A 19,576-nucleotide genomic window follows, 5' to 3' on the forward strand; every position below is an offset into this window, starting at 1 on the left:
TGTTTACTGGATAACCGGTTTCAACACTCTAAAGGTGCCATCATCGGATCTGAATGTAGATTAACATTTATAAACCATTAGGATATAACGATACATGAGGCACACCAGATGATTTTAGATCAGCTTGTCTCATTCGTTTATTATTTTTTAATTCATTAATTACACATAAAGTTAATTGGCGAATAATGACAACATTATTTCAACATAAATTAGAAAATAACATTCGTAGATAATTCTGATAGAGAGGCAGGAAAAAATAATAATGAAAAAACCCAATATGGTCTCGAACGCGGGAATCAAAGTTAAGAAGGAACGACAGTAGCCACTGAGCCACCGCTTCAATTGCGTTCTCGGATGCAGAAGGTATCTACACTATTATAGCAACAGCGCGCTGATAACTTTGACCGTCGTTATCTCGGAAACGGTCGAGTGTCTGCAGATAAGTCGAAACACATGTTTGCTTATTTTGTCCTCTCCTTCACTGAGCAAAGTTTCCGGACAATCAGCCTATGGCACCTGGCGAGTTTCCCTCGTTAGTCGAGTCGCTTCTTACGCCCGGCGAGAATTATGTATGCCTCAGAGTAAACTGCACCACTTGGAAACACGGCGAGCGGGGATAAACACGTTTTCTTTCTTATAAGGCAATCTTCTACAGCTAAAATTCACGAAGTGTTCTTCAGGTTGCCTTAGATATTTCAGAAATGTTTCTTGCGTTAGGCCTGCCGCATATGCAAAACGTAAACATTTCATTTCATGTAATATTTATCAGGATGAGACATGACAAGAGTGGACCAGTTCCTTCTGAGAAAAATTACCGATTCTAAGGTTCTCCACTATGTAATGACACGGGTACGGGCTTGCGATCTCTCGTTTATGCCATCGATTTCCGTGTTACACATACATCGTGGAGGAGGCAGTCTGTTTCCTGCTAGCGCTGTTTCCGCAGCAGATATTAACCGCAACGAATCATTCAGTCAACGCTAAATGGCCCATCTGGCTGAGGCAGACAAGGGCGCTATAATAGCACTCCATGCAGAGAGATCTTCAAATGGCTATATAGCAAGAACTATGCGTATTCACAAGTCGACGGTAGCCAGGTGGATCAGACGAAAGGAAGAGAGTGGTAACCTGAATGGGAGGCCTCATGGCCCTCGCCGCAAAACAACAGCAGCTCAGGATCAGCAGATACGCCGTTTCAGTGAGAACCACCCATTTGTCAACGCACGACAAATTCAGCAAACTTTGGGTCTCAATGTTAGCAGTAAGACCGTCACTCGTCGTCTAAGGGAAGGTGGACTGAGAGCAAGAAGCGCTGCTGTGAAAGAGACATTGACTGTTTCCCACAGAGAAGCTCGTCTTGCTTTTGCTGCTGAAAATGTCGACAAACCTCTCCTGTTCTGGAGGCGAGAGAAAGCCGGAAAAGTACTTGTTTACCGGCCTGAAGATGCTACGTATAATCGAAAATACATTTACAGTTGCCGAAGGGGTGGCGGGGAGTCGGTAACGGTATGGGCATGGATATCGGCTGAAGGGTGTTTCAACATAAATTAGAAAGTAACATTCGTAGATAATTCTGATAGAGAGGCAGGAAAAAATAATAATGAAAAAACCCAATATGGTCTCGAACGCGGGAATCAAAGTTAAGAAGGAACGACAGTAGCCACTGAGCCACCGCTTCAATTGCGTTCTCCTGTGGGAAGTGGAAGGAAGATTCGATGCGCGCAATTACACATCAGTTCTGAAGAACGTGATATTGCCTTCTGTGACAGCAAGATTTGGCGATAATCAGATCATATTCCAACAAGATCGCTCGCCTATTCATATGGCATGTGTGGTTAAGAGGTGGTTCGACGACCATAGTAAAATTACTGAAATGGAATGGCCACCTAAAGGAGCTGACATGAATCCCATTGAGAATATTTGGGCAGAAATGATCAGAGTAATATGAGAAAAGGGGCAGTCACCGTCGACTCGCCGACAGCTTTCTGATGTGATTCATGACGCTTGGAATGAGTTACTTGAATCTCCCAGTTATGTGGCTCGAGTTGTGGGCTCGATGACCAACAGACTTCGAGCTGTTTTTTCAGCCCTTCACCAATCAGCTGCAACAGCTGTTTCAAAGTTTTTTTTTCTTTTTTTTTTTTTACAGACGTATATTTTAAGGAAACGCAGTAAGTGGAATGTGGACAAACAAATTAATTCACAGCAAGATACGTAATATTTAATTTGATAAGAGAAGAAATAATCACCTTATATATTCATGCAGTCTCTAAAAAATACATGACACAGGTGTATATGCAAGAAGGGTACAAAACAATTCAGCACAAATGAAAAATATTGAAGAGAAGCTCGCCGATGAAGGCGTAATTGGAGAACAAAGGTTGGGCTAGAGGGAGATGTAAGGAGGCCCGAAAAAGCAGATGAAAATCAAAAACCCAATAGACTTTGAGTCGTTGCCGCAGCAGAGGGCGGTTGGTATATGCGACTCGGAGCAACAGTAGAAGAATAGTTTGATTTACTGATTTTTGAGGCTTTATTTTGTGACGGCTAAACAGTGCTGCATCATGAGACCCACTATTTGTCCACATGTGGCTAAACATCAGAGGTGTAAAAAATTTTGAGAGGTGCCGAATTTCTCTGGAGGAGTAACGTGTTTTAGACAAGAAGATGATTTTTAGTTCATTTCGTTTTAACCATTCACATTATGCTTTGACATTCTAATCTTTGATTTCATTTTATTATTATGTATCTTTTCTTCAGTGAAAGTCAACGGTAGTATGTTTCAAGATATGAAGAATAACTGGAAGTTTTTAATTTGTAGAATAGCGTATTTAACAGTTAATATTTTCAACAAATCTGTAATTATCGGACATATTAAGAAGCAAGTCAAAAATGGCATTGTGGAAAGATCAGGTTGGTCTCTAAAGGGTAACGACGGTAAAATAGCAAATACGAAACTATGGGTAACAACTATTGTTGATGGTGAGGAGCCATAATCGATATGCCACTATTCTGTAATTGTATTTCTGAAGTTTATCGTCAATCCTAGGACTGAAACCGTAATTCTGTTTCACGTAAAGAATATAACCTTCTAAATTTATTTAGCAGCGCATAATATTAAATCATAGTTCATAGATCAGGAACCTAATCAAACTGCCTTTAATTTTATTCTCACGGATGACATTGAGACAGTAAATAACAAGAGAAATAACAAAACTCTCAGAATCAATATAGAGAATTCAAGTGTCCAGTGTATTCAAAAGTTTGCTATAATAGAGAATAATTGCTTTTACTGACTCCTTCATGCCTACGTTTTCTGTCAGACAATGTTTGAAACTAGGACTAGCAAGGTAAACAATTTTTCCACAAATTGTCAAATTGGAAGGCGGAGAGCCAGTTACATAAATTACGATGACAACAAACGTTTTCCAAGTAAACTGAACACAGAAGGCATCCAACGCATTTATTGTGAGTTACTTGCACAGTATGTAAACTGGCAATGCCACCAACACACAATACCACTAACAAGGGAACATCCCCATCGCACCCCTCTCAGATTTAGTTAGAAGTTGGCACAGAGGATAGGCCTTGAAAAACTGAACACAGATCAATCGAGAATACAGGAAGAAGTTGTGTGGAACTATGAAAAAAATAAGCAAAATATACAAACTGAGTAGTCCATGCGCAAGATAGGCAACATCAAGGATAGGGTGAGCTCAGGAGCGACGTGATCCCGTGGTTAGCGTGAGCTGTGGCGAGTCTAGTGGAGAATTCGAAACAGTGTATAATACGTTTGGCAGCTATGTAGCCGTTTATTTCCTGGGGTGGTGCAGAATTATCCTACTAAATTTACTGTATAATAACAGTATTTTGTTATTTCGATACACATCCCGAATGATTGTCACATAAGCGGTGACATAAAGGAAGAAAATTCATGTTTTTGAGTCCAGAAAGCTCTATGCAACAGAAACTGCAGATCATTTTGCCATTTTCATTGCGAAATTGCCGGTTTATTCATGTCTGGGGTAATAATAGAGGGCTGTTTGCCTGGGTTGTCTGCTAGCGTAGTGAAAGGAAGGTCTGGTTTGTTTTCGGTTCGAATCTCGATGGAGGCAGGTAGAATATCAGTAAAGCAATTTTAAGAAATTCTCGCGCCCCCAATACATTTTATCGCTACCTTTATTCTGTACTGGCGCCCTGTGGATGTCAATATGGCACTCTTGTAGAATTTCATACATGTTACTGCCTACTTTCCCGCTTCTGTCAATAATGGAATTGACTTAAGTGTGGCACTGAATGATTTTTAACTGAATTTCGTTATGATTCTTCACGCATTGCTAAATTTGCACACTTTCATGGTAGGTCAGCAACGGTAATCCAGTATGACTGGTCTGAACGTTGACACAGACCGTTTCGCGGCCGAATGAGGATAATATTTTGGTAATTCGTAACGATCTGGGGTTCTTTGTCTCACTAAAACAGTTATGTTTTCTCGATAAGTCGAAATTCATTTTTATTGGTACAGTTCATACCAATTAGCGTTTCTTCTTTCAGTTCTGTCTTATATTTACGTGTTGTATTTAACACACTAATCAGCATTAATATAGTCGTACAAATTATTGAAAACAGTCTAAAACAGTTCAGATAGTTTGTCAATTTCACGCCTGTGCATAGTATGTTGGTAGCACTTCGTCGCCTTGCCTGTTATGCTGTGTAGCAGACTTTAAAGCCGTGCGGATCAGCATAACGAAAAGGCGAGGGGTCTCGCTCGTTTTGTCCACGACTGTACATCTGCAGTGTGATGCGACTGTAACACTGAGAGATAATATGTTGTAAAAATTCAAAAGCGGAATATCCGATGATGACAGAATAGCTCTGTCGAAACCGATAATCCTGTAAAATGCTTTTTTAGCGAGCTTCTGAAATTTTCTTTAGTTACTAGAAATAATAATAAACCACATATATATCTAAAGCAACTTAGATTGGCTCAAAAAGATGTCCGTTACTCGGAAACACACATTTTCAATAATGTGCTACCAACTACAAAAATTAGCTGTTAATAAAGGATAATTTAAAAATGCCAAATCGTTTATTGGTGAGAAACTGCACCTAATTCATTGGTTAACTTCTTACTAGAACCACTTTACGTACAAAATTAGAAATAATATCAACGTGGATGTTCTAAAACCTGACTTTTGCACATCTTCAATGCAGTAATGTGATGAACGTAAAATGAGTGTTGTAAACTAATCTTCTGCTTTATGATTTGTGGTTACAACACCTAAGATTTATCATACGCACCTCCGAATGCCATTTTCACAACCACGAGGGTCATTTTATTTGAGGTTTGTGTGTGAACTAGTAGCATAGTTTTTACATATGTATTATTTGTTGATATTTTATGGCATGTACTACGTTCTTGAGTATCACCTCCTTATGGACTGTAGGCATAAAATCAAATCTAATTCAGCCTAAATCTCATCCATACAGCAAGCAATGTATTACATTGATAACTCAGTCGATAAGAGCGTTGCTTGTGGAGATCAAGATTCCGAGTTCGAGTCCTGGTTTGGAACTCAGTCTGAATCTGATTGGAAATTTCAAAACAGCACACACTTCGCTATAAAGTGAAACATTCATTCTACAAACAGTCCCATAGTTTGTGGCTAAGCCTTTCCTTCGTGATATGCTGTCTTCCAGCAGTGCTACCTCCTCAAGATTTACAGGGGAACTTCAGTGAGGTTTAAAAAAGTTGGATGCTCTGCCCTTACGAGCATTGCTGCTGAGAGACAACGTTGCGGAGCCGAGTCGCAGTCTGGTATGTTGGCGTCTGGTATGTGTCGAGAAATAAATGAAAGCACTAACATTTTTCATTGTGAAACAACGTCTTTGCAAAAATATATAAAGACAACAGTTTTGTACTCCAGGGATACACAGAACGAGGTTGTGCTGTTTTAAAAAGACTGTTCTTGTAGTCAGGATTATGGAGGCTCCAATCTCTCTATGGCGGTCATTATTTAGATTTTCTGTATTTTTCCTAAATAGTTGTGGTCTTCAATTGGTGCAGCCTTCTAGGCAGTTCTGTACTGTGCAAACCGCTTCGGTCCTCAGAACTATTGCAGCAGTCTACATCCAACTAAGCCGGTTTCGTTAACTCTAGCCTTCGTTTGCATGCACAATTTCTAACCTTCATACCTTTATCCATTACCAAACTGAAAATTCCTTTATATCTTAGTATGTGTCTCATAAACCGAAACATTCTTTTAGTTAAGCTGTGTCACAAAGTTTATTTTCCCGTTAATTCGAGTGAGCACTTCCTCACGAATTATTTTATCCACCATCTAATCTTCAGCATTCTTCTGTAGCACTACATTTCGAAAACTTCAATTCTCTTCCTGTACGAACTGTTTACCGTCCATGTTTCACTTCCTTACAAAGTTACAATACAAATACCTTCAGAGAGTACTACCGAACATTTAAATTCATATTAGATGCCAAAAGCCATCTTTTTATTTAGAAATGATATCCTTGCTATTGCCAGTCTGTTTCGGCCATCAGCAAACTCTTCTACGACTTTTAATATCGCATTTCATGATCTAATTCCGTCAGCGTAGTCTAATTTAATTGACTTACATTCGATTACTCTTATTTTACATTTGTTGATGTTGATCTTATAACTTCTTTTCAAGACACTATCAGTTCAGTTCAACAGCTACTCCTCGTCCTTTGGTGTTTCGGAGAGAATTACAATGTCGTTGGCAAACCTAAAAGTTTTAATTTCTTCTCCATGAACTTTCATTCCCTTTCAAAATTTCTCCATGGTGTCTCTTACCACTTGCTCAATGTGCGAACCGAATAACATCTGGGATATGCTACAACCCTGTCTCTCTCTCTTTCTAACTAATGCCTCTGTTTCTTGTCTTTCGATTCTTATAGCTGCGGTCTGATTTCTGAACAAGTCGTATGCAATCACTCTCTGCACGAATGTTATCGCTGCTACCTTGAGAATTTCAAAGAATGTATTCCAGTCAATATTGTTAAAAAAAATCTCTAAATCTACAAACGCAATAAACGTAGATTAAATTTTTTTTAAACCTAAGTCGTAGGATCAGTATTGCCTCTTATATTCCTACATTCCTCCAGACTGATCTCCCCCTAGGTCGGCTTCCCCCACTTTTTCCATTCTTCTATAAATAATTCGTGTCGGCATTTGACAAACATTTCATATTAAACAGATAATTCATTAACATTCGCACCTACCAGCACTTGCTTTCTTTACATCAGGAATCATTACATTCTTATTGAAGTCTGAGGATATTTTACCTATCTCAAGTATTTTACGCATCAAGAGGACGAGCTTTGTGATCGCGTGCTCTCAAGAGGATCTCAATAATTCTGAGGAAATATCTGCTCCAGGTGCCGTGTTTCGACTTAAATCATTCTGTGCTTTGTCCAATTCTTCTCGCAATGTCACATCTTCTGTCTCATCTTTATGTACTTCGTCTCATTTTTGGATAATATCCTCATGGTTCTTATTTTCGTTGTGTAGAATTTTTATATATCTCTCTCTTACACCATTCAACCACCGGTTATTTCTTAGCGCGGGTATGGGTATATGATATTTTCGTTTTTGTCTGCTACGTCACCCATGTTTCACGGCATACACAGCTGTACACCAAGTAGTGTAAGTTCTTGCTCCACTATGTTGACTGATGTCTACGTAAGTGTAATTTTATTATGTAGACGTACATGCTTTCCTTTGTTGTTCACCGAGCGAGGTGGCGCAGTGGTTAGCACACTGGTCTCGCATTCGGGAGGACGACGGTTCAATCCCGTCTCCGGCCATCCTGATTTAGGTTTTCCGTGATTTCCCTAAATCGCTTCAGGCAAATGCCGGGATGGTTCCTTTGAAAGGGCACGGCCGATTTCATTCCCCATCCTTCCCTCACCCGAGCTTGCGCTCCGTCTCTAATGACCTCGTTGTCGACGGGACGTTAAACACTAATCTCCTCCTCCTCCTTTGTTGTTCGTGTGTACAGGGCACTCTCATTCAGATCTGAAACAGCAACCGTCATAAAACAGTGATTTGTTTTCAGATAGACTGAGTTCCATGATCTTTATAAAATATTTATTCGCTGATGGTAACTGCCTTATGAAAATTTTTATAAAAAGTACATTGTGCGTGACGTCTGTTGCAGCCGCCACAACCTGCAGGAGAATGGTCCGGCGTGCTGGATGCCACCAGAGAGGGCAACATTGCAGCACAGATGAACCTGACCTTGGGCAAGTACGAGGGGGAGGAGGATTGCCTCTTCGTCAATGTCTACACTCCTAAGGTGAGCAGCCGAACCCACTGTTACTTGAGGGCGCTGTGCAGGGTAAAAACTATAGGGAAAGACAGAGTCTGGAACATATCCAACATATGAGTGTGGCACAAGCGAGATAATCGTAATGTTTGGCACCAAAGGAGAGAGAAGACTTATAACCTAAAAAATGTGAGCCCCAGCTTTTCTTGACCCCAGCAGAGATAAGTGTGGTGCGATCACAGGTAATAAACCCTACCCAGCAAGCAGACCGCTGGAGGAAGAGGAGTGGTGGGAAACAAATTCCACCTGCCTCACACCGTACAGCCACTATAGGGTATCCTGCATGTATAGGCTCAGTATTATAATATTGGAGCAGGATCCTAACGTGGATACTCTGGACTGAGGACCTTCCGGTCAGAAATGAATGTTAAGCTCTTTATAAAACTAACTTACATCTAGCGACAACAACTTAAAATCGTAGCACCTGTTGAAGGTGATGACTTCCAATCTAAATGCTTACGTTACAACAGGTCATAAAATTTGCTGCATTCTTTGTGTGTTGTGTATTGTACAAAAGTTAAACCAGCAGGGAATAACTTGTATAGTACTTGAGGGAGCTGTAAAGGATAAAAACTGAACGGAAAGAGAGAAATGGAACAATGCAAGATACGCTGTCCAGTCACATTAATGTGATCACCTGTCAAAAGCCTGAATAACCACCTTTTGCAGCTCGGACTGCTGCGAGAAGTACAGGAAGAGAATCAGTGAGGTTTTGGAATGTACCGACAGGTATGTGGAGCCATCCTGACTCTAGTGCCGTTGCCATCTGTGCCAGGTTTCTCGGGTGAGATGGTCTCTCCATTTCTCGACTGCGTCTAAATCCTGTCAGTTGTGTGGCGAAGAGAACACGGTACACTCATCGGGGTGCTCTTCGAACCATGCACGTACACTACGAGCGTTGCGACATGTAGCATTCTCCTACTGGTAGACGCCACCATGCCGAGGAAAAACAAACTGCATATAGGAGCGGACATGGTTCCCAAGGATAGATGCATACTTGTGGTGATGCACTGTGCCATGCAGAATGACGAGTTTACCCAGGGAATACCACGAAAATATTCCCCAGACCATAATCCTCCCTCCCCCAGCCTGGTTCCTTCTGGCGATTCTTGTCTTGTAGGCTGTTTGCTTTCAGACGTTTCACACCGTGGAGTATAAAACGTGTTTTATCTGAAAAGGGTGCCTGTAGTCACTCAGTGGTCAGTTGCTCAACAGCTACACGCCTGAAAATGGTCTGAAGGCCGAAATTGTCAAATAGTGCATACTGTAATAAACTGAATACTTGTCAAAAACAGTGGAGGTGTAAAACTTCAAAATTTCCTTTAACAAACATACGGCTGTGGTGCTCCACATGAAGAAAATGATCGAACTGTAGTTAAGGTGAGAATAAAGGGAAATAAATTCACGTTCCCAGCGTGATCTTCTTTCCTGGCACGGAAAATATAAGACTGGAAAATAGTGGGAAAAGCAAGCAGAGGAAAAGATACCCGACAACCTTGATAAGGTAAAACCAGCAACATTATACGAGACGGAATGACCGACGTGTTTCAGGGTTGTCAGAGGACTGCCACATAATATCCCTGTGACACACATTTCTTATTTTACACTCTCACTATCGTGGCGATGTCTGCTACACTACATTTTTTAACATATTTTGTTTTATGAGGTTTCCTTCTGGCAACACGTGGTCGGACTTCTTTTCCTTTGGTTCGTTATTTATTTTTCGGTAGACTAGTCACAAACTATCGACTTTGGAAGTCTGAATTTTTCTACATATTGGTCGCACTTACATATATTGTTAATATGTTTTCAGGTTCGGCAGTTGGAGGTTACGAATCATGCGAAATATACATTTGTGCAGAGGCTTCAGTTCATCGTGGCCGTTCACAACGGTGCCTCGCCCCCCTCCCCCCACCTCCCCCCTCTTCCCCTGTTGCGCCGTCCAGTTATTTTGTGCACACTCTATCACCCACAATGTTTCTTCCCAGTGTGCACTTCACACACAGGCAAATTGACTAATCCTTAGTGAGGATTTAACGACCCAACACCCTCACCTGAAATTCTACTATGCAAACAGTCCTCTTTCAAGAATCTTGCCCTATTCTCTGTGGTTTCATCGGCCCACCACGAAACATTTCTTGCAGTTAGTATGATGTACGTTGAGTAACTTTTCACTGTACTTTTCTTGATCTTTACGGCCACTACAGCCTGCTACACTATACATTAAATATTTACCTGCATGCTTCTGTAACGTGGAATGCTCCACCTTCGACAGCCGGTCATGGCTGCAAACTGTTCTAAACACCAGGAACATAAAACTGGCACTTGTGTGAGGCGTGTTTGAAAAGAAATTAACTTTTCCTATAATGCCTTTATTGCTTAGTGTACAATACTTTAAGAACTGCCCCCTCAAAATAGTCTCCTCTACTGGCGATACACCGTTATTTTGTGCACACTCTATCATCCACCATGTTTCTTCCCAGTGTGCACTTCACAGGCAAGTTCTTCGAGCTCTTTCGTTCCCGTCATTTCTTCCATTTGTGGACAGCCTCCTGGAACATGGAACCAACATCATGACATGGTCGTAAGAATAATTTTGTAAAGAAACATCTAGTTAAAATTCACCGTTGTGGGGTTTAGGATTATTTCACTTTCTGAGGATGAGGTGCGTTCCTTTGACAACTGTCGTAACATTGTCACATTGTTAACTGTGTAAATGTGTGTACTTCTGTGATAAGACTGCAATATTAAATCAAAGACATTTGCAGCTTACACAGTTGTTGTTCTGACCTCAAGCACTATCCTCCTGTGGATCCTGCCTCCTCTGCAGAAAGTACAGGATCAGTCATTACTCGTCGACCGCGAATGGCGTGTTGTTGTTGTTGTGGTTTTCAGTCCTGAGACTGGTTTGATGCAGCTCTCCATGCTACCCTATCCTGTGTAAGTTTCTTCATCTCCCAGTACCTACTGCAACTTACATTCTTCTGAATCTGCTTAGTGTATTCATCTCTTGGTCTCCCTCTACGACTTTTACCCTCCACGCTGCCCTCCAATGCTAAATTTGTGATCCCTTGACGCCTCACAACATGTCCTACCAACCGGTCACTTCTTCTTGTCAAGTTGTGCCACGAACTCCTCTTCTCCCCAATTGTATTCAATACCTCCTCATTAGTAATGTGATCTACCCATCTAATCTTCAGCATTCTTCTATAGCACCACATTTCGAAAACTTCTATTCTCTTCCTGTCCAAACTATTTATTGTCCATGTTTCACTTCCATACATGGCTACACTCCATACAAATACTTTCAGAAACGACTTCCTGACACTTAAATCTACACTCGATGTTAACAAATTTCTCTTCTTCAGAAACGCTTTCCTTGCCATTGCCAGTCTACATTTTATATCCTCTCTACTTCGACCATCATCAGTTATTTTGCTCCCCAAATAGCAAAATTCCTTTACTACTTTAAGTGTCTCATTTCCTAATCTACACTCTTGGAAATGGAAAAAAGAACACATTGACACCGGTGTGTCAGACCCACCATACTTGCTCCGGACACTGCGAGATGGCTGTACAAGCAATGATCACACGCACGGCACAGCGGACACACCAGGAACCGCGGTGTTGGCCGTCGAATGGCGCTAGCTGCGCAGCATTTGTGCACCGCCGCCGTCAGTGTCAGCCAGTTTGCCGTGGCATACGGAGCTCCATCGCAGTCTTTAACACTGGTAGCATGCCGCGACAGCGTGGACGTGAACCGTATGTGCAGTTGACGGACTTTGAGCGAGGGCGTATAGTGGGCATGCGGGAGGCCGGGTGGACGTACCGCCGAATTGCTCAACACGTGGGGCGTGAGGTCTCCACAGTACATCGATGTTGTCGCCAGCGGTCGGCGGAAGGTGCACGTGCCCGTCGACCTGGGACCGGACCGCAGCGACGCACGGATGCACGCCAAGACCGTAGGATCCTACGCAGTGCCGTAGGGGACCGCACCGCCACTTCCCAGCAAATTAGGGACACTGTTGCTCCTGGGGTATCGGCGAGGACCATTCGCAACCGTCTCCATGAAGCTGGGCTACGGTCCCGCACACCGTTAGGCCGTCTTCCGCTCACGCCCCAACATCGTGCAGCCCGCCTCCAGTGGTGTCGCGACAGGCGTGAATGGAGGGACGAATGGAGACGTGTCGTCTTCAGCGATGAGAGTCGCTTCTGCCTTGGTGCCAATGACGGTCGTATGCGTGTTTGGCGCCGTGCAGGCGAGCGACACAATCAGGACTGCATACGACCGAGGCACACAGGGCCAACACCCGGCATCATGGTGTGGGGAGCGATCTCCTACACTGGCCGTACACCACTGGTGATCGTCGAGGGGACTCTGAATAGTGCACGGTACATCCAAACCGTCATCGAACCCATGTTCTACCATTCCTAGACCGGCAAGGGAACTTGCTGTTCCAACAGGACAGTGCACGTCCGCATGTACCCCGTGCCACCCAACGTGCTCTAGAAGGTGTAAGTCAACTACCCTGGCCAGCAAGATCTCCGGATCTGTCCCCCATTGAGCATGTTTGGGACTGGATGAAGCGTCGTCTCACTCGGTCTGCACGTCCAGCACGAACGCTGGTCCAACTGAGGCGCCAGGTGGAAATGACGTGGCAAGCCGTTCCACAGGACTACATCCAGCATCTCTACGATCGTCTCCATGGGAGAATAGCAGCCTGCATTGCTGCGAAAGGTGGTTATACACTTTACTAGTGCCGACATTGTGCATTCTCTGTTGCCTGTGTCTATGTGCCTGTGGTTCTGTCAGTGTGATCATGTGATGTATCTGACCCCAGGAATGTGTCAATAAAGTTTCCCCTTCCTGGGACAATGAATTCACGGTGTTCTTATTTCAATTTCCAGGAGTGTAATTCCCTCAGCATCACCCGACTTAATTCGACTACATTCCATTATCCTCGTTTTGCTTTTGTTGATGTTCATCTTATATCCTCCTTTCAAGACTCTGTCCATTCGGTTCAACTGCTCTTCCAAGTCCTTTGCTGTCTCTGACAGAATTACAATGTCATCGGCGAACCTCAAAGTTTTTATTTCTACTCCATGGATTTTAATACCTACTCCAAATGTTTCTTTTGTTTCCTTTACTGCTTGCTCAATAAAGAGATTGAATAACATTGGGGAGAGGCTACAAACCTGTCTCACTCCCTTCCCTACCACTGTTTCCCTTTCATGCCCCTCGACTCTTATAACTGCCATCTGGTTTCTGTAAAAATTGTAAATAGCCTTTCGCTCTCTGTATTTTACCCCTGCCACCTTTTGAATTTGAAAGAGAGTTTTCCAGTCAACATTGTCAAAAGCTTTCTCTAAGTCTACAAATGCTAGAAAGGTAGGTTTGCCTTTCCTTAATCTTTCTTCTAAGATAAGTCGTAGGGTCAGTATTGCCTCACGTGTTCCAATATTTCTACGGAATCCAAACTGATCTTCCCCGAGGTCGGCTTCTACCAGTTCTTCCATTCGTCTGTAAAGGATTCGCGTTAGTATTTTGCAGCTGTGACTTATTAAACTGATAGTTCTGTAATTCTCACATCTGTCAACACCTGCTTTCTTTGCGATTGGAATTATTATATTCTTCTTGAAGTCTTCGCCTGTCTCATACATCTTGCTCACCAGATGGTAGAGTTTTGTCAGGACTGGCTCTCCCAAGGCCGTCAGTAGTTCTAATGGAATGTTGTCTACTCCAGAGGCCTTGTTTCGGCTCAGGTCTTTCAGTGCTCTGTCAAACTCTTCACGCAGTATCGTATCTCCCATTTCATCTTCATCTACATTCTCTTCCATTTCTATAATATTGTCCTCAAGTACATCGCCCTTGTATAGACCCTCTATATACTCCTTCCACCTTTCTTCTTTCCCTTCTTTGGTTAGGACTGGGCTTCCATCTGAGCTCTTGATATTCATACAAGTGGTTCTCTTTTATCCAAAGGTCTCTTTAATTTTCCTGTAGGCAGTATCTATCTTACCCCTCGTGAGATAAGCCTCTACATCCTTACATTTGTCCTCTAGCCATCCCTGCTTAGCCATTTTGCACTTCCTGTCGATTTCATTTTTGAGACGTTTGTATTCCTTTTTGCCTGCTTCATTTATTGCGTTTTTACGTTTCCTCCTTTCATCAATTAAATTCAGTATTTCTTCTGTTATCCAAGGATTTCTACTAGCCCTCGTCTTTTTACCTACTTGATCCTTTGCTGTCTTCACTACTTCATCCCTCAGAGCTACCCATTCTTCTTCTACTGTACTTCTTTCCCCCACTGCTGTCAATTGTTCCCTTATGCTCTCCCTGAAACTCTGCACAACCTCTGGTTTAGTCAGTTTATCCAGGTCCCATCTCCTTAAATTCCCACTTTTTTGCAGTTTCTTCAATATTAATCTACAGTTCATAACCAATAGATTGTGGTCAGAGTTCACATCTGCTCCTGGAAATGTCTTACAATTTAAAACTTGGTTTCTAAATCTTTGTCTTACCATTATATAATCTATCTGATACCTTTTAGTATCTCCGGGATTCTTCCATGCATACAACCTTCTTTTATGATTCTTGAACCAAGTGTTAGCTATGATTAAGTTATGCTCTGTGCAAAATTCTAACAGACGGCTTCCTCTTTCATTTCTTACCCCCAATCCATATTCACCTACTATGTTTCCTTCTCTCCCTTTTCCTACACTCGAATTCCAGTCACCCATGACTATTAAATTTTCGTCTCCCTTCACTATCTGAATAATTTCTTTTATCTCATCATACATTTCATCAATTTCTTCATCATCTGCAGAGCTAGTTGGCATATAAACTTGTACTACTGTAGTAGGTGTGGGCTTCGTGTCTATCTTGGCCACAATAATGCGTTCACTATGCTGTTTGTAGTAGCTTACCCGTACTCCTATTTTTTTATTCATTATTAAACCTACTCCTGCATAACCCCTATTTGATTTTGTATTTATAACCCTGTATTCACCTGACCAAAAGTCTTGTTCCTCCTGCCACCGAACTTCACTAATTCCCACTATATCTAACTTTAACCTATCCATTTCCCTTTTTAAATTTTCTAACCTACCTGCTCGATTAAGGGATCTGACATTCCACGCTCCGATCCGTAGAACGCCAGTTTCCTTTCTCCTGATAACAACGTCCTCTTGAGTAGTCCCCGCCCGGAGATCCGAATGGGGGACTATTTTATCTCCGGAATATTTTACCCAAGAGGACGCCATCATCATTTAACCATACAGTAAAGCTGCATGCCCTCGGGAAAAAGTTTCCCCTTGCTTTCAGCCGTTAGCAGTACCAGCACAGCAAGGCCGTTTTGGTTATTGTTACAAGGCCAGATCAGTCAATCATCCAGACTGTTGCCCCTGCAACTACTGAAAAGGCTGCTGCCCATCTTCAGGAACCACACGTTTGTCTGGCCTCTCAACAGATACCCCTCGTTGTGGTTGCTCCTACTGTACGGCCATCTGTATGGCGTGTCAATGGTAAATCTAGGCGACCTGTACAGGGTGGATGGGGACAATGGAGGACTCAGGATGTTGTACGATCCCTCTAACCAATAAGCCTTAGGTGCTGCATTTCACTGGAACTGAAACTGAGCATGTGGGACTCACTTCACTTGTTTTGGGGAAAACTGTTTTGTCCGGTGTCAAGATGAGGCAAATGGAAAGGGTATGGGTCTATTAATCATTGGAAGTTCAAACGTATGGCACATGATGGTATCCCTTACAGAAATTGCAGCAAGTAACAGGAAACAACACCAGATGCAGTCAGTGTATATGGAATTCAACGAAGAGGCTATTCCAGCAGCCATTGACGGAACAGGGTGCAACCAACGGCAGATTTTGGTGCACGTTGGAATAAATGATGCCTGTCGACTGGGCTCTGAGGTCATTCTTGGATAATTCCAGCGACTTGCAGAGAAGGTTGAGGAGACGAGCCTTGCTCATAGAGTTTCAACGAAGCTCACAGTTTACAGTATTGTCCCCAGAACATCTTGGCGTTTTGGTTCTTAGTCGAATGGAAGGACTGAACCAGAGACCAAAATTTCTGTGACAAAGTAGGCTGCGATGTCCTGGACTTGCGCCATGGGTTTAAGAACTGTAGGATCCTCCTAAATGGGGCAGGTGTGCAATACACATCAGAGGCTGCTGGCTACTACTCAGTCAGCTGACTGTGTGTGGGCTGGACACAAGGTTTTTTTTTAGATTAGGCGACTCTCCATACACTCCGGATAAAGATAGGTGCACGAAACCCAGAGGTATCAGAGAAGATCGAAAGAAATGCGTCCCACAGATGAGAGTATTAAAATCCTCTTGTTAAACTGTCGAAGCATTCGGGACAAAGTTGAAACACTCATAAAAGCTGTGTAGCTCACATAATACTAGGCACAGAAAGGTCGTTGAAACCTGAAATTGACAGCAATGAGGTTTTTGAGGAAAATTAGTGTGTATCGAAAGGACAGGCGAACGGGAAATACAGGTGGTGTAATTATCGCATTAGACAAGAAACTCATATCCACCGAAATAGAAATTGAAGCTGCCAGTGAGATTCCTTGGGCAAGACTCAGTACCAAGAGTGGGCATAAAACGATAACTGGATCCTTCTATCGCCCACCAGCCTCCTGATGTAACCAAAAACTTTGGAGGAAACCTCAGTTCACTTGTAACTAAGTTCCCAAAACGTTCTGTAATCGTTGGTGGGGACTTCAATGATCCAACAATAAACTGGGAAAATTACAGTTTTGTTAGTTGTGGACGTAATGAGACATTCTGTGAAACATTAAATGCCTTCTCTGGAAACTAACAAGAAAGGATAGATAGTAACCACACTCATGATAGAAATATATTGGATCTAATGGCAACGAATAGACATCTCTTTGAGGATGTCCACATCGAAACTGGTATCAGTGACCATGAAGCGGTAGTGGCAACATTGATTACCAAATTACAAAGGACAACTACAACGGAGAGAAAGATGTTTATTTTAGTAAAGTAGATAAAAAAATTAGTCATGTAATATCTCAATGAGGAACTTGAAACTTCCAGCGCGGGGCAGGAGCACGTAGCGGAGCTACACACTGGACAGGTATGTACACAGCAGCACAGTTTACAATGGGAGCGGACCTCCATCGTATACAGCCGGTGTAAAGAAACTTATAAAGAAACAGAGATTACTGCATATTATCTGTAAAAGCGCAGGGCTGTAGACAGAGAAATTCAGAAGGAAATGCGTTTGGCTGTCTAGAGAGCAATACGTGATGCCTTCAATGACTACGGTAGCAGGATATTTTTAAATGATCTTTCGCGGAACCCAAAGAAAATTTGGTCGTATGCGAAGTCCGTTAGTGACACCAATAATAGTATCCGGTGCTTAGCGAATGAGGGTACCAAAGCAAAAACTGAAATGCTTAACTCCGTTTTCAAATGTTGCTCTATATATTGTCACCCAGAAGAATGCCAGAATTTAATCCTCGTACCACTGAAAAGAAGAATGAATTAAGTATTAGTGACAGTGATGTTAAGAAACAGCTGACATCGTTAAAACTGAACAAAGCTCCAGAGCTCAGAGCAGTCCCTGTCAGATTCTATACTGAATTTGCAGATGAGTTAGCCCCTCTTCTGACTATAAACTATCGTAGATTTCTCGAACAGAAAACCGTGCCCAGATATTGGAAAAAATTACGGGACACACACGCGTCTACAAGAAGGGTAATAGAATTGATCCACGAAACTACCGTCCAATATCCTTGATATCGTTTTATTGTAGAATCTTGGAACCTATTCTCAGTTCACATATAATTACGTACCTTGAAAGAAAATGACCTCCTCAATTCCTAGCTGCATGGATTCTGCAAACATCGATCATGTTAAATTCAGCTCACATTTTTCTCACATGACATACTGAAAACTTTGGATCAAGGAAGTCGTATAGATTCAGTATTTCTTGGTTTCTTAAAAGCGTTTGACTCAGTACCAAACTTTCTCTTGCTGTTAAAAGTACGATGATATGGACTATCAAGTGGAATTTGTGACTGGGCTGAAGATTTTTTGGTAGGAAGAACGCAGTATCTTATCGTGAATGGAGAATGATCGTCGGATGTAGAAGTAACTTCGGGTATTTCCCAGGGAAGTGTATTGGGATCTCAAATGTCCATGTTGCATGTTAATGACCTCGAAGACAATATTAATAGCAACATGAGGCTTTTTGCAGATGATGCTTTTATCTGTAACGGACTACTGCATAAATGTTCAGTCATATCAAGATAAGCTTTCATGGTGGTGCAAAGACTGGCAGCTTGCTTTACATGCTCAGAAACGTAAAATTTTGCACTTCACAAAACGAAAGAGCATAGTATCCTGTGACGATAATATCAATGAGTCACTGTTGCAATCGGCCAGTTCATACAAATATCTGGGTGTAGCACTTTGTAGGGATGTGAAATGGAATGATCACGTAGGCTGAGTCGTAGGTAAAGCAAGTGATAGACGTAGGTTTCTTAATGGAATACTGGGAAAGTGCAATCACTCCACAAAGGAGATACGTTACATGGTTCAAATGGCTCTGAGCACGATGGGACTTAACTGCTGAGGTCATCAGTCCCCTAGAATTTAGAACTACTTAAACCTCACTAACCTAAGGACATCACACACGTCCATGCCCGAGACAGGATTCGAACCTGAGACCGTAGCGGTCGCGCGGTTCCAGACTGTAGCGCCTAGAACCGCTCGGCCACTCCGGCCGGCGATTCGTTACATCTTAGAATATTGCTCAAGTGTGTGGGACCCGTACCAAGTAGGACTAACGAGGCGTGTTGAACGTATTGAATGTATGCAGTGAAGGGCTGCACGAATTGTCACAAGTTTGTTTAATCCGTGAGATTTTCACAGAGATACTTAAGTGACTGGACTGGAAGATAGACTATCCCGAGAAAATCTGTTAACAAAGTTTCAAGAACTGGGTTTAAATGATGACTCTAGAAATGCATTAAAATACCCTACGTATCTGTCGCATAGGGATCGTGAGGATAAGATTAGAACAATTACTGCACGCACACAGGCATTTAAACAATCGTTCTTCCAGTGCTCCATATGTGAATTAGAAATAGGCAAAACTGTTCTTTTCAGAGATCGGATCAGAACTGTTCACTCCCTGAAATGAATTAGCTCTT

At 42.3% G+C, this 19,576-nt stretch overlaps 1 protein-coding gene across 1 annotated transcript in view; it reads left to right on the plus strand.

Annotated features, from left to right (window-relative positions):
* The window catches only part of LOC126155379 (esterase FE4-like), a 110,920-nt gene that overhangs the window by 5,204 nt on the left and 86,140 nt on the right, over nucleotides 1–19,576 (plus strand). The window contains exon 2 of the mRNA XM_049916227.1: nucleotides 8,199–8,336. Within this exon, the coding sequence (XP_049772184.1) occupies nucleotides 8,199–8,336 (138 nt within the window). The remainder of the gene's footprint in view (nucleotides 1–8,198; nucleotides 8,337–19,576) is intronic.

Source organism: Schistocerca cancellata, chromosome 1 (assembly GCF_023864275.1).
Source record: "Schistocerca cancellata isolate TAMUIC-IGC-003103 chromosome 1, iqSchCanc2.1, whole genome shotgun sequence".
Taxonomy (NCBI): Eukaryota; Metazoa; Arthropoda; class Insecta; order Orthoptera; family Acrididae; genus Schistocerca; species Schistocerca cancellata.